This window comes from Mytilus edulis, chromosome 2, assembly GCF_963676685.1.
Source record: "Mytilus edulis chromosome 2, xbMytEdul2.2, whole genome shotgun sequence".
NCBI classification, from domain to species: domain Eukaryota; kingdom Metazoa; phylum Mollusca; class Bivalvia; order Mytilida; family Mytilidae; genus Mytilus; species Mytilus edulis.
In genome coordinates this window covers 93,083,106-93,095,863 of record NC_092345.1, presented here as the reverse complement: position 1 = coordinate 93,095,863, position 12,758 = coordinate 93,083,106, and the positions used below count along the sequence as shown (strand labels likewise).

Below are 12,758 nucleotides of genomic sequence, written 5' to 3'. Positions count from 1 at the left end.
TTAATTTTAATTACAGATAATAATTTTGTTAATTTCAGCATTCCCATGATGGATTTATTAGTGAATTTAGCTGCAACGAATAAGTTAAGTCCTGCAGGATATACAATTGTGGTTCTGAATGAGGAAACAAGAAAACCAGTGGATTATAAACCAAACCAAACTATTGGGTCCTTGTGTCCTAAAAATATTAATGGGACCCCTAGACATCTTACTCTTCAATTAGCTCCTAAAAAGGGAGATTCTGAAAAGCAACGAAATGTTAAGAATGCTCAACCTTTTGAGGTATGTATGTAAATTAGAGAATGTATATAGCTAGACATATGGATAAAAAAGTATCTTCCCATGGAATATTCATACACACAGCACCATGCAATAAAAAAAAATACTGGAAAAAATTTATGTTGAACAATTGAATGATCATCAAACATTTTGCAGTGCCACATGGTTTTTTTCACATACCTTGATATACGTAGATAGGGATAGTACTTTTAAACCAAAAATTGTCAAGTTTTTCTGTCTTGTCTGAAACTGGTCCAATATGAACCAAGTTGGCAGGTATGCTGTATTTTAGGCCCTTTGTTTATATTTTAGTTTGATTAAGAGAAAACATGGCTGTTATATGACATTCCTTATTCTGATAAGATCAGTTTATTCAAACTATACCTGTGTTAATTATTATACCTTAGTAAGCAAGTACTAAATGACCTACAATCTTATAACTTAGCGTAATAATGCATCTAGGCAAGGACCTCCCATGGAAAAGAAAGCATCTTTTACATGCATTTTAAACTTCATTGACTTCTGAAATACAATGTATTACATAGTATGTCAGATCTGTGATACAAAGCATTTTACAACTACTTGGTGTAAGGATGCACCTTAGGAATAAAATCAGCCTCTCTCAACAAATACATGTACATATGTAGGTCACTCTGACTTTATTTTGATTATGACCCAGCAATCGGTAGTTATATACATGTATATCAACTGAGGAAATAAGATTTGTGTTTAATTTGAGACATTGGTGAAGCCACCTTCCATGACTGCTGACAATTGTACTATTCAGTGTAATATACATTTGTATTCAGTACATTTGAGGTTGCTGAGATTTAGATACAGGTCATCAGTACAAACTAGAAATTATTTTAAAATTGAAAGAAATTGGTTTGAATGATGAGTTTTGAATCGTATTGTATATAACATATTTATCAAGGATACACCAGTCTAGCATGCAAGTACTGTGAACAGAAAATGTTATATCCTTGTATTACCACAAACTTACTTAGATATGGACTATAACCTCATATCGACATGTACAGAGTCATTCTGTTGGATTCTAAAATTCTCATGCTATAACCATGACATATTATTGCATACAGACAAGTATTACACAACGAACTTTCACTGGCAAATTTTACCAAGCAGACATGTACGTACACTATTAATGTAGTTTATTGGTAATTAATAGGGTGATTTATAAATTTAATGAATTTTATAACTATCCAATTAAATACAAAATTTATGTCTCTTAGATTAGGAGTAACTTCACTTACCTATAAACTGAAATAAAAGGTGAAATGGATAAGTGAATAAGATGGACTTGGTTAAGTTTACACTTTATGTTAAGAGATATGTTTATAAAAAATACTAAAAGTTCACCAGAGCATGCTTGACATTAATGATGACATTAGACGCATGATATGATTACTAAAATTTAAATGTGTTGTAATGCATTTTAATGGCTTAGAATTCTACTCTGTAAAACAATGAATTATTGATATTAAATGTAGATAAAAAATTGTAAAACATTGTCTTTAATGTTATATATATTTGCAAATTTTACTTCAAATTGGGTTATAAAGTTATTGTAAAATCTGCATTGCTGGTGATGTTTGCAAAATTGATACTGGGTTGTAACTGGTGGGGGGGGGGGGATACAAAAGAAAAAACACCCATCAATTAGTTACAAACTTCTGCATAGTGTTTGCCAAATTCTCTTACCACAGAAATATTGCTTTTAAAAAAATCTAGAAAACCTGACGAAAATGGCCATGGCAAGCAAAATAATACTGCAAGTCTTTTATTTCACATTGCTAGTTATAATTCAGTTACTTTCTGTCTTGATAAACAAATTAAATATTTGTGACACAAAGAAAGATACAATTTGAAAGGAAGCATATTTTGCTTTGAGTCATTGTATGGGCTGTTACTTTTAAAAATTTTTGATATTGAACAAATTATCAATTCCAACTAAGAATTTTAAAATGAATAGGCAAAAAAGAGTTGCATTTAGGAAATAATATTTTTAGCACTGCACAGTGATATCCTTTTACACCTTCAGGAAGTTGTCCGACTTTGACACAGTTTTAATGATTTTTAACACCACTTCATGTAAATATACTGCCAGAAGGTGGCTATGTTAATCATCTTAATTCACATAATAGTTTTTGCATAATATTGTGACAAGTGTGTGCAGCAGACATGCATGTAATGACTATATAGTGAGGGGATTTGTAGACCTGCATTAATGTGGTATTTGATGAAACACTTGCTCAGCCCATTTTAGATGCAAATCGTAGAAGTTACTACTCGTTTGCCTTATAGACAGGTAGTGCAGATCTAGATAGGGCCCCTGGCAAGACAGCATAAGAAGGACTTGTAAAAAGTCTAATCATTTATGTACAAAATGTAGCTCTATAAGTTAAGGAGATGGCCTCAGATAGATATTAAATATATGGTTCTCCGTGGCTATTTTTCTGGATTTGTCTCTAATGTCAGTTTATTAATATATCATGTCTAAGTTTTACAGTTTATAAGTTTTGAATTGACTTTTAAAAGTCGTTCAGTTTGAGATTTTTTAGTGTTCTAATGTTGTATGCTACCGTAAATTCAAGGCATTATACCTTCCAACGTAACTTTAAAGATAGTGTGTGGGTGCTTTTCATCCTTAAAAAATTTGGTTGCGTTTAGGAAAACAGTGTTAAACAGATCGATTAAGTTCAAATTAAATCTTGTGTTATTCACATCTCGATAAAAAGGAAACTGTATCATAGTTGTACAAGATTTTGTCATCGTTAAGTTGACTTCCTGTAGAACAAGAAATGTAAACAAGTAAAATTATCTTGACCACCACAAAACATCAATGACAATGGAATGTATTACTTGTTGTTTATTAGGAGTTGATGACGATTTTCAAATGGAGGTTAGTCATACAATCATGTTATTTGCCCGTGCTAAACATGAGATATTTGGTTTTTCTGTTTTTGAAATTCAATTCATTTAAGATATTAGGACAGGACTCTTGCTTTCACAAAGTTCTGAACACAGTTTTCCTGTTAAAAGTATGCAGTTTAATTTCATGTCCCAAGTAGATGATCTTTTTCATGTACTAAAGATACTGATTAATTTGAAAAATGCATGATTTCTATAGATGGCTTTCGAACAAGTTTTATTCTGTTGGGGAGGAAATAAGATATTAATTCGGAACATTTAGTCTAAATATGAAATCTGAAGGCTAATTTTACTGTGCAGTTACTTATGAATTTAGTGTTTGATAGAATGTTGAAATGTTTGAAGTTCAGTTACAGCTATTAGAAACTGACCATCATATTGGACACATACAGATCAACTCGCATCTTAAATGAATAGCAAGCATTTACACTATATAATTTATAACACATACTTGTATACATATACATGTATATTTTTTTCTTTATAAAGGAAGTGTTGCATTTGCATGTATCCAATAAATTAAGACTATAACAGTACAAGGAAGTCACAGATTTATAAGGGTTTTTGCCCCTGAAGTTCTCTACTTATATGAATTGTTCTTGATCTGTTTAGACTGATTGGTCTTATTAAGATAGACTAGGGTAGTGAATCTTGAAACTTGTAATCTTAACTGATGAATGACTACTCTTGACAAAGTTATAAAACGGAATTTCCTTTATAAATATTATAACTCACTTGACTTATGTAATACTGATAAATATTTATAGTCGTTAACATTCTACATCATATAAATGAATATATAACTTAGGACTATACCCCTATTTAGTACTGTCAACTCTTTGAAGGTTCAGGGTCTGATTTATTAATGCATTGGAATTTAAAATTATTTTTTTTTTATATATTATCTCAAGTATATTTACATGTAATTCTTTTTGAATTGTACAAATGTTATGAAAGTCTAAGTTTGGTATGGACTCATAAGAGAGGTTGAGTAACCTCATTTTTGATGTTGCATCGATAAATCTTTGTATTCTTTTTACCACTTATATTAATTTTTTTTCAAAGGGCTAACATTTTTTATGCCCCACCCAGGGGCATTATGTTTTTTGGTCTGTGCATCCTTTTGTTAGTCCATATTTTCATTGGTCAGTCTTTCCCGCTTCAGGTTAAAGTTTTTGGTCAAGGTAGTTTTTGATGAATTTGAAGTCCAATCAGCTCAAAACGTTGTACACAAAATTGTTCCCTGTGATATGATCTTTCTAATTGGAATGCTAAATTAGAGTTTTGACCCCAATTTCATATTGTACTGAACATAGAAAATGATAGTGTGAGTGGGACATCTGTGTACTAAAAAATATAAGGACACATTCTTGCTTTTTTTGTTACGATACCAAAAGTTACTTTAAGCCAGCAATAATCAGTAATATGCATGTGCTATTTGCCACTGGTCATCAAACATAAATCCATCATTATATCATCGTCACACTTTTCTGATTGTCCTCTTAGTAAGTGGAGACTGTTTTCAAATCTCTTCTGAAATCTAAGATAGTATATATCAATAAAGAATTGATCATTACCTGTATTGCCCATACAAATTTGTTCAATAAGTTTCACAAGTTACAGAACTACCTGTATTGTTTGACTTTATTGATACTAATGATTAAAAACAATTTATTTTTTAATCAGTTGTATCAACAATCTTTATGTACACAATCTTCTATATAATGGTGAATGTGTTGAATACCTCTTAACAAATATTTGGTCAACATTTTGTGGATGCAAGATATATTTGGTGTGGAATATGATATTCCAAACTTCTGTTTGCTAATATTTTGGGTAAATAATTGAACAATGCCAATAGCATGCACATCAATATTGAGAAACAATAACCAATATTTAATGAAGAAATTGTGTTTCTAGTGTGCAAGCTCATTACGTGAATGATGTGACAAATTGTTACACAGTACCATTATATACAAGCACTATCACTGTATGTGCAGAGGTGGATTTAGGGGGTCCCAGGGGGATAAGTTTGGTTTATTATATAGGGAATCACTGAAGCATGACCTGAGCTGGCCCCCTTTTAGGTAGTCAGTGGGCCCGGCCCCACTTATAAAAATTTGATGGATCCGCCACTGATGTGAATGGTTTGACGTAAGCAGTGGAGTGACATTTTTTGCTGTTTATAAAAGTGTACCACCATTAATATATACTATATTTTTGTTCACAACAAGGAAGAGTACTTCTGGACAACACACAAGCTTAAGTACATACAAACATTTCATTTGTGATACATTTGTACTCAAAAATAACAAGTGACATGACGCCATATCTATAAGTCATTACTAATACAGGGCACTACATATTAACATGGTGTAACTGGTGATTTAGCAGAAGAAACTGCTCCTTTTCTCTTAACTGTACCGTGTAACTACGGAATGTCGTGTGACACATTGTTTAGAGAAGGACCCAGTAATGTTATCTCTGAAGATGAGGTTGTTTTTCACAATATATCTCAACTTTAAATGATAATTTTATATTTTCTCAGCAACAGTAAAATGCTTAGTTGCGGAATCTTACCATGTTAATGGTAAAGGTTTTGAGGATTATTTAAAGCAGAACATTATGTTTTACAAGCTATAAACTGCAATATGTAATTCTATGAATAATACTAATTATGTTATAATCATTCAGGGTATAGGGCTGTCACAGAACTTTCAAAGTGATAAAAGTGTTATCTAAAACTAGGAAAATGTGGTATAATTAGTAATGAGACAACTATAGATATCCAGCAGAGACCTAATAACATGGATGAAAGCAACTATAGGTCACCTTACAGCCTTCAGTAATGAGCAAAGCAAGCTATAGATGCCCCCAACATGACAAAATGTATTACAATTCAAACAAAAAATCATCAGCCAAGGTTTATACATGTACAAAACTAGAAACTATATTTTCTTGATAACAAAATTGAGTATATGGCACTGTGTGGAATCATCCAATAGCAGGAAATATCACATACTATATTGGTTTATTATAATGTGATTATTATAAACATTATGTATTAATCTCCCTATCCTTATTTTTGCAGATGACAAAGAGATTTACAGTCAATCTACCTCAGAATCAGAAGAAAGTACTACGCATCAGCTCTAATACACAGCTAGAAGTCATACGACAACAGATATGCTCAGAGAAACATCTAGACCCTTTTCGTTACACATTTCAACTCCCTTCTGATCCCTACAACAATCTGGATATGAAGTTGACTGTAGGAGATCTGAAATCACAGGAAATAAACATGACTGGTGCAGGTAAATTGAATATAAAATGTTCTTATGTTGTACGGTTACACCACTGTCCCAGGTTAGGTGGAGGGTTGGCACCTTCAAACTAGTTTAATCCTGCCACATTCTGTATGTGCCTGTTCCAAGTCAGGAGCCTGTAATTCAGTGGTTGTTGTTTGTTGCTGTTTAAAATATTTGTTTTTCGTTCATTATTTTGTACATAAATTAGGCCTTAAGTTTTTTCTATAGTTGTAAAGTTCTTTGTCATTTGATCACTTGTGAAGTGTTGTCTCATTGACAATCATACCTCATCTTCTTATTTTGATGGTTACAAATATCATTTTCATCACTGATCAGTTGTTATATGAATTATATGAATGGCCCAAAAGGTTGAGTAATAAGAGTTTTTTTTTTTTTACTGAATTGCTTTATAATGAGCTTCTTATGATAGGCAAAGGACTGAAGGACTAAATTTATTATGAGTGTAATTTCAAAATTTAAATCATGCAATCTTTCATTATGATGGTCTAAGGACATATTATCAGGACATACTTTAGACCAGCATTGTATTAATAGGAGATTACTATTATAATGCAGCATACTTAAGATATACTAAGATTTTGAACTTTAAAAATATCATAAGTAAATAAACCCAATCTTTGAACTAAAGACATTTTTAACAATATTAGATATCAAATATCATGTTCTTCACAAATTATACAGATATAAATTGTTTGATTTATAATTACTTGTCCTTCCCAGTAAAAATCCCATTCATTCTAAAAATCAGAGGACAAAAACTAATAATTTGTCACTAACTATATCTACTAGTTGATTAGTGTTGAGGCCTTGTCGAGTGTTCCTGAGACTTTACAGATTTTTTTTAACTATAAGGTTGTCTTGAGAAGATCATGCATGCAGTTTACTAGTAGGAAAGTGAATTTGCATTGAAACAAAAACAAAAGAAATGATAAAAAAAAAATGAATAATTCTGTTTGCCCTTACTGAGAGCCTACATGGATGAAACAACACATTTAAAGACCACCTGCCCTAATCGGGTCAATAAATATTTAACTTATACTGTCTCAAGTATATATCAGGTCCATTTGTGAATCCCTTAAAGGGTTCCAAATGGTGAAGTTGAAATCATCCCTTTGTAAATTTTACGAACGCCATCACGAGGTGGTTCATTGTTGTTACAACATATCTGTTTTACAGATGATATCGGATATATGTTCTTACTGTCATAACTACAATCCTGTTCCCTTTCCATGAATGTGACCTACCGAATTAGACTATTTCACCAGTCTGAAATTACATCAGCAACACGACTTGTGCCACATTTGGAACAGGATCTGCTTTGGTATCTTTCGCCCCTCTTTTCAAAGTGTCGCAAACAAATACAGCTAACTTTTTTCCCAGGAAATGAAATGTTGAAAAGTGATTTTTTGAAGAAAGAAAAAAGTACATTTATATGATAGACTCCCATTACAACTCAAGTCCCAATTTTTATTTACTTTTCATAAAATTAAAATTATGGGCCACTTTAAAAGCTGATCTTAAACTGAGTCCATTTTGTCTGTTTCGACTTTTCAATATTTACACAAACCTCTGGTAAGAAATTAGGTGACAAAACATTAGTCAGCTATTGTTTTTTGCATTATACTTGATTAACAAAATTACAATGTCACCAAGATAATTATTAACAACTGAAATACATTAAGAAAGACCAATTAAGATTGCATTCAGTACTTCCCTAAAAATGTTATTTTCAGTTTTATGTCTAAGAAATAAACATTAAGAACAGCAACCTTGGGACATCATTATATATTTTATTGCCTTACTCTGGTATCCTGCTACCTTATTCAAATATATGATTAACCCTTCCCATTCACAATAATATTTTCATAGTGCATATAGATTTTGGAAGTCTATAATTATCCAAAACAAAATTATCACTGTTTATTATAATAAGGGGCATGAATGAAATTTTAGAATACAATTTTGCTTACTTTAAATAAGTAGTTTAATTGTCAGCGACTGAAGACTTCAAATTTATCATGCATGACAATTCTGATTTGATTGAAGTATGTACTGACACTTTTAAATAGACTTTCACAGAGGAAGGTTTATAAATTACATTTTCACTGGTAAGTAAGTATAATATTAAATAGATATGCATTTAAAAGGTACTAAGGTGCACTTTTAATCTGATTAATTCATGGTCAAGTATACTGGTCAGGACAATGTATACTATTTTGAGCTGGTTCAGAATTAGAGCACTCTACATTGCGACATTTAGGACGTGGAAATTTCAATGAATCATTACTGGTTTTTGGTTTGGCTTAGCATTTAGATTTTTGTAGTTTCCAAAATCCAGAACCAACAATTTTCTCTCAGTCACAAGGGGAAAATATTTCAGTTTTTAAGACAGTAAATCTAAATCCCTTAATAAACCTAAATCACAAGTTTGTAATTGTTGACTTCCTTCTGTAAATCAAAGGTATACACACATTTTTTTCTCCATTATATTAAATGTGACCCTGAGAAAGGCTCTTATACTGTTAAAGAGTCTCTTAAAAGATCTTGATGGATCACACGTTCTGTCCAAATTCTATTTTTCTGGTTAAGGACAGTTTATGTTAAGCATCATGTTAAACCTAGTAGGTTGTTCATCTTTAGTCCTGGTTAGTGGAAAATGTCATTTGTGTCAGTCCTGATGTAAACACTGAATTTGAGTACAAAATTTAAAAAATAAGATACTATCATAAGATGATTAAGTACCTCTATGGAGATATATATAAAAGGAATATATACTGTATTTTGATCCTGTGATGTTTTGGTCGGTTGAGTATTAAATATTTGCTATACTGTATAAACCTCTTCACTAGAAAATCTCTTTTATATTTTTCTTAAGAAATAGTATATACAGAAATGAAAAGATTAAATGGTGTGTTCAGAAAAAGTAGGACATAATGAAATCTCAAAGCTTTAAAGAATGACTTGAAATAGAACATTGTATGCTTTCTCCACCATGCTTACTGCTTGTGTAAAACTTTTGCTACATTGTATGTCTCTAATAGTTTAATAAGACTTTGAAAACAACTTGTTAGTCCTGGATTAGAATGGTTCACTGATATACAAATTTAATGAGAAATAAAATGACAGAGTGAAAGAATACAGACAGGTAGAAAGGGTTAAAATTTAAAAGGACAAAACTTATATTTTATTTTTCTCAATTTATCCGAAGTTTGTACATACAATTAAGTAAAATAACTTTAATTTTTATTTTATAGGAACTGTAAATAGTGCCATGTCTATGCCAAATCTTTCTGGGAATCAGAGAACAGAACAAAACCTTTCTTACATGCCTTCAGCTGGAGAGACAAAGAAAAAGAAAGGTTTCTTCTCCTTTCTTAAAAAAGACAACAGTAAAAAGTTTTCTGTGGTAAGTCAGTAAGTTGCTGAAGTAATTCTCCTGGTTCATAGATTCTAAGGCATTGTATATTATAGAATAATTTTCCAATAGTTTTGACCCTACCACAATTTTTTTTATCAATGGCTTTAAATACAGGACCTTTAGTGCTAGTCAGATTGATGGACTGTTTCATACTAACGAAAATTATCATGTTGGTACATTCTTAAAATATTGGAAAGTTAGTTAAATCATAGGACACTGGTTTCTAATTTTATATATACCGGGGGTAGTTATCCAAATTGTATCTTTCAACAACTTGAGGAAATTACAATGGCGGTTTTACCCATGTAAACAGGTGCAGTTCATGTACTTAAACAATTACGCAAAAATAACAGCAAAAATTTATATCAGGGTTTCCAGATTTATCCTAATTTTTAACTCTTTAACAAAAGGGTTATCTTTATGATGATTAATTGAAAATCTGTTTACCTGTCTATCAGTTGTTATAATGGCTAAATTGATGTATCATTTGTGTGACAGAATCAATCTTCACCATGTTCATTAATATTTTGTTTATTGACAAATTGGATAAATGCGAAAAGGGATTTATGATACCAGAATCTGTCACTTGTGAAGGCTTGTAAAAATATGCCATGTTAAGGAAAAAAATTGCAAAATGTACATAAACAGTTTGATGAGTTTTTTGTTATTTATTGTTTTGATATTTCCATTTCAGCAAAGTGTTCAAAGAGATGCATATGTGGAGCCACCAGCTCCTAGTAGAGAAAGACCTATACGGTCCACATCCCAGGATACTCCGTCAGAACAGTCCAATAGAAATCCAGGTGCTAGACCAAAAACAATGTATGCAGTATCTACTTCAAATTTAGACAAAATTTCAGATGCCAAAATGACAGTGCCACCATTAGATCTATCAGGATTAAATAACAGTCAAAATGCTAGTTCAAAGTCTAAATCAATGACTGCATTAAAGGCAGAAAGTGACAAAGTTGTTGCTCCTCCTCGTAAAAAGAGGAGGGCGCCACCACCTCCACAAGCTCAAAGTGTTCAAAATACTGTTCAAGTGGAAGTTAGTGTGGAAAAACAAAAAATGGAAAAACATGTCAAATCAAAACAGGAAATCAGTGAAATTAGACAACGAACTGAAAATATTTCTAACAAATACCACTCACGGAATAGTTCTGATTCAAGTGGATATCATGAATTAACATTAAGTGGTGCTGAATCACCTGATGGTCCACGAATTGATGAACATTTAGAAGGAGAAATAAATGTAGAAACAACATCTTTAGACAGTGGTGGTCTGTTAAATGGTGATAGTGGTATCAGAGATACATCTCCTTCGTCGTCAAGGAGAAAAGACATTGATGGTGAAATTGGTTCAAGTCAAACTTTACCATTAGAAAGAACAAAGAAAAAGGCTGTGTCATCATCAACACCTAGGTCTAGTTCTCTGGATAGAACGGGCAAAAAGAAAAAGGCACCCCCTCCTCCACCTGGTAAAAATCATGTCATTGTGTGGTTGAATAGTTGCTAGAGTTGTTTCCCTTTATGTAGAAAATACAGTAAATTCAAAAATTTAGTCATGTATTTTATTATTGCAAAATTGCAGTTGGGATGAAAACTGTCATTTCTAATTTTGATATAATTATTTGTATGGTATTTTTTTTTAAATTGCAATGATTAATTTTGCATTCATGTTTATTGTTCAACAAAATTTTGCAATGATAAATGCACTAAAAATTTCTGCATTTACTGTACATCAGCAAAAACCTCATCTTTGTCATCCTGATTGCTTGATCAGGTGATAGTAACAACAATTATCATTTATCATTCAATCATTGCTACATGTACATCTCCACAAATCACAAAATTTTCTACACAAAAATCATTTTTGAATTTGTCTACAGGGCACAGGCACATTTGATTCATAAATTTTTACCCTGACTGGAGATTACCAGAGACGTATATATACAGAAACACTATCTATTTTAACAAGAAAAAGTGACAGACACACTGGGTTGCATTATATTATCTTATAAACCCTGTAATCAAATGTTATCTAGTTAAGGCTATCATGGCTATAGCTAGGGTGTAGGTTCCAAATTATAATATCAGAAATTATTTGTTTGATTTGAAGAATTACATATATTGACCAATAAGAAAACAATCATTAGGAATTTGGATTTTTGTGAGAAAATGTATTATACTGGCACACTTGGAGCCATTTCTACAAAACACATTGTACTAATAAAATAATTTTTGTTTTCACATTAATAAATTAAATTTTTAATATAACTTATTAATCTTTTTTTTATATTTTTGGTGATACACTGTATTTGTTTTTTTAACATTAACTTTCATCTTCATGAAACATTATTCTGTTTATTTTTCTCTCCAATTATAAGACATTGTCCATTGTACACTTTTAACTGAGTTTAACTAACTTCTGAATGTTGGGAGTGGTGGTGTTTCAAAATACTTCATATCATGCTGCATCTAAATGCAGTGCTCTAGTTCACATGATTAAAGTTTTTATTTCCATGTGTGTTGGTCTTAAGTAAAGAAGGTATGATAAGACCATGTTTTGCACCCTTGTTTGAAGGAACTGGAAAATATAATAAATCTTGCAACATGAATTATATCTTTACAAAAAGACTGACATTACACATGACTTTTCTGCACCAAATTGATGTCCATTCAATGCATGTGAGAATATAAGGAACAAAATTTGAAAGACCAAAGAATTTTACTGTTTTTGCTATTTCAATGCCAAATAAAACTCTTATCATACCACCTTT

The 12,758-nt window shown here is 31.4% G+C and overlaps 1 protein-coding gene across 50 annotated transcripts in view; it reads left to right on the top strand.

The window, feature by feature from the left end:
- LOC139513458 (cordon-bleu protein-like 1) overlaps positions 1–12,758 on the top strand; it is a 65,719-nt gene that overhangs the window by 40,880 nt on the left and 12,081 nt on the right. For 35 of the 50 annotated variants that reach the window (XM_071301954.1, XM_071301952.1, XM_071301970.1 and 32 more), the window contains 4 exons: positions 39–282; positions 6,323–6,545; positions 9,815–9,966; positions 10,673–11,456. In XM_071301954.1, the coding sequence (XP_071158055.1) occupies positions 39–282; positions 6,323–6,545; positions 9,815–9,966; positions 10,673–11,456 (1,403 nt within the window). Of the gene's footprint in view, positions 1–38; positions 283–1,273; positions 1,430–2,841; positions 3,203–6,322; positions 6,546–8,622; positions 8,669–9,339; positions 9,361–9,814; positions 9,967–10,672; positions 11,457–12,758 lie in introns of those variants that run through there. The other 15 variants (XM_071301994.1, XM_071301997.1, XM_071301988.1 and 12 more) reach the window with 8 other exon arrangements.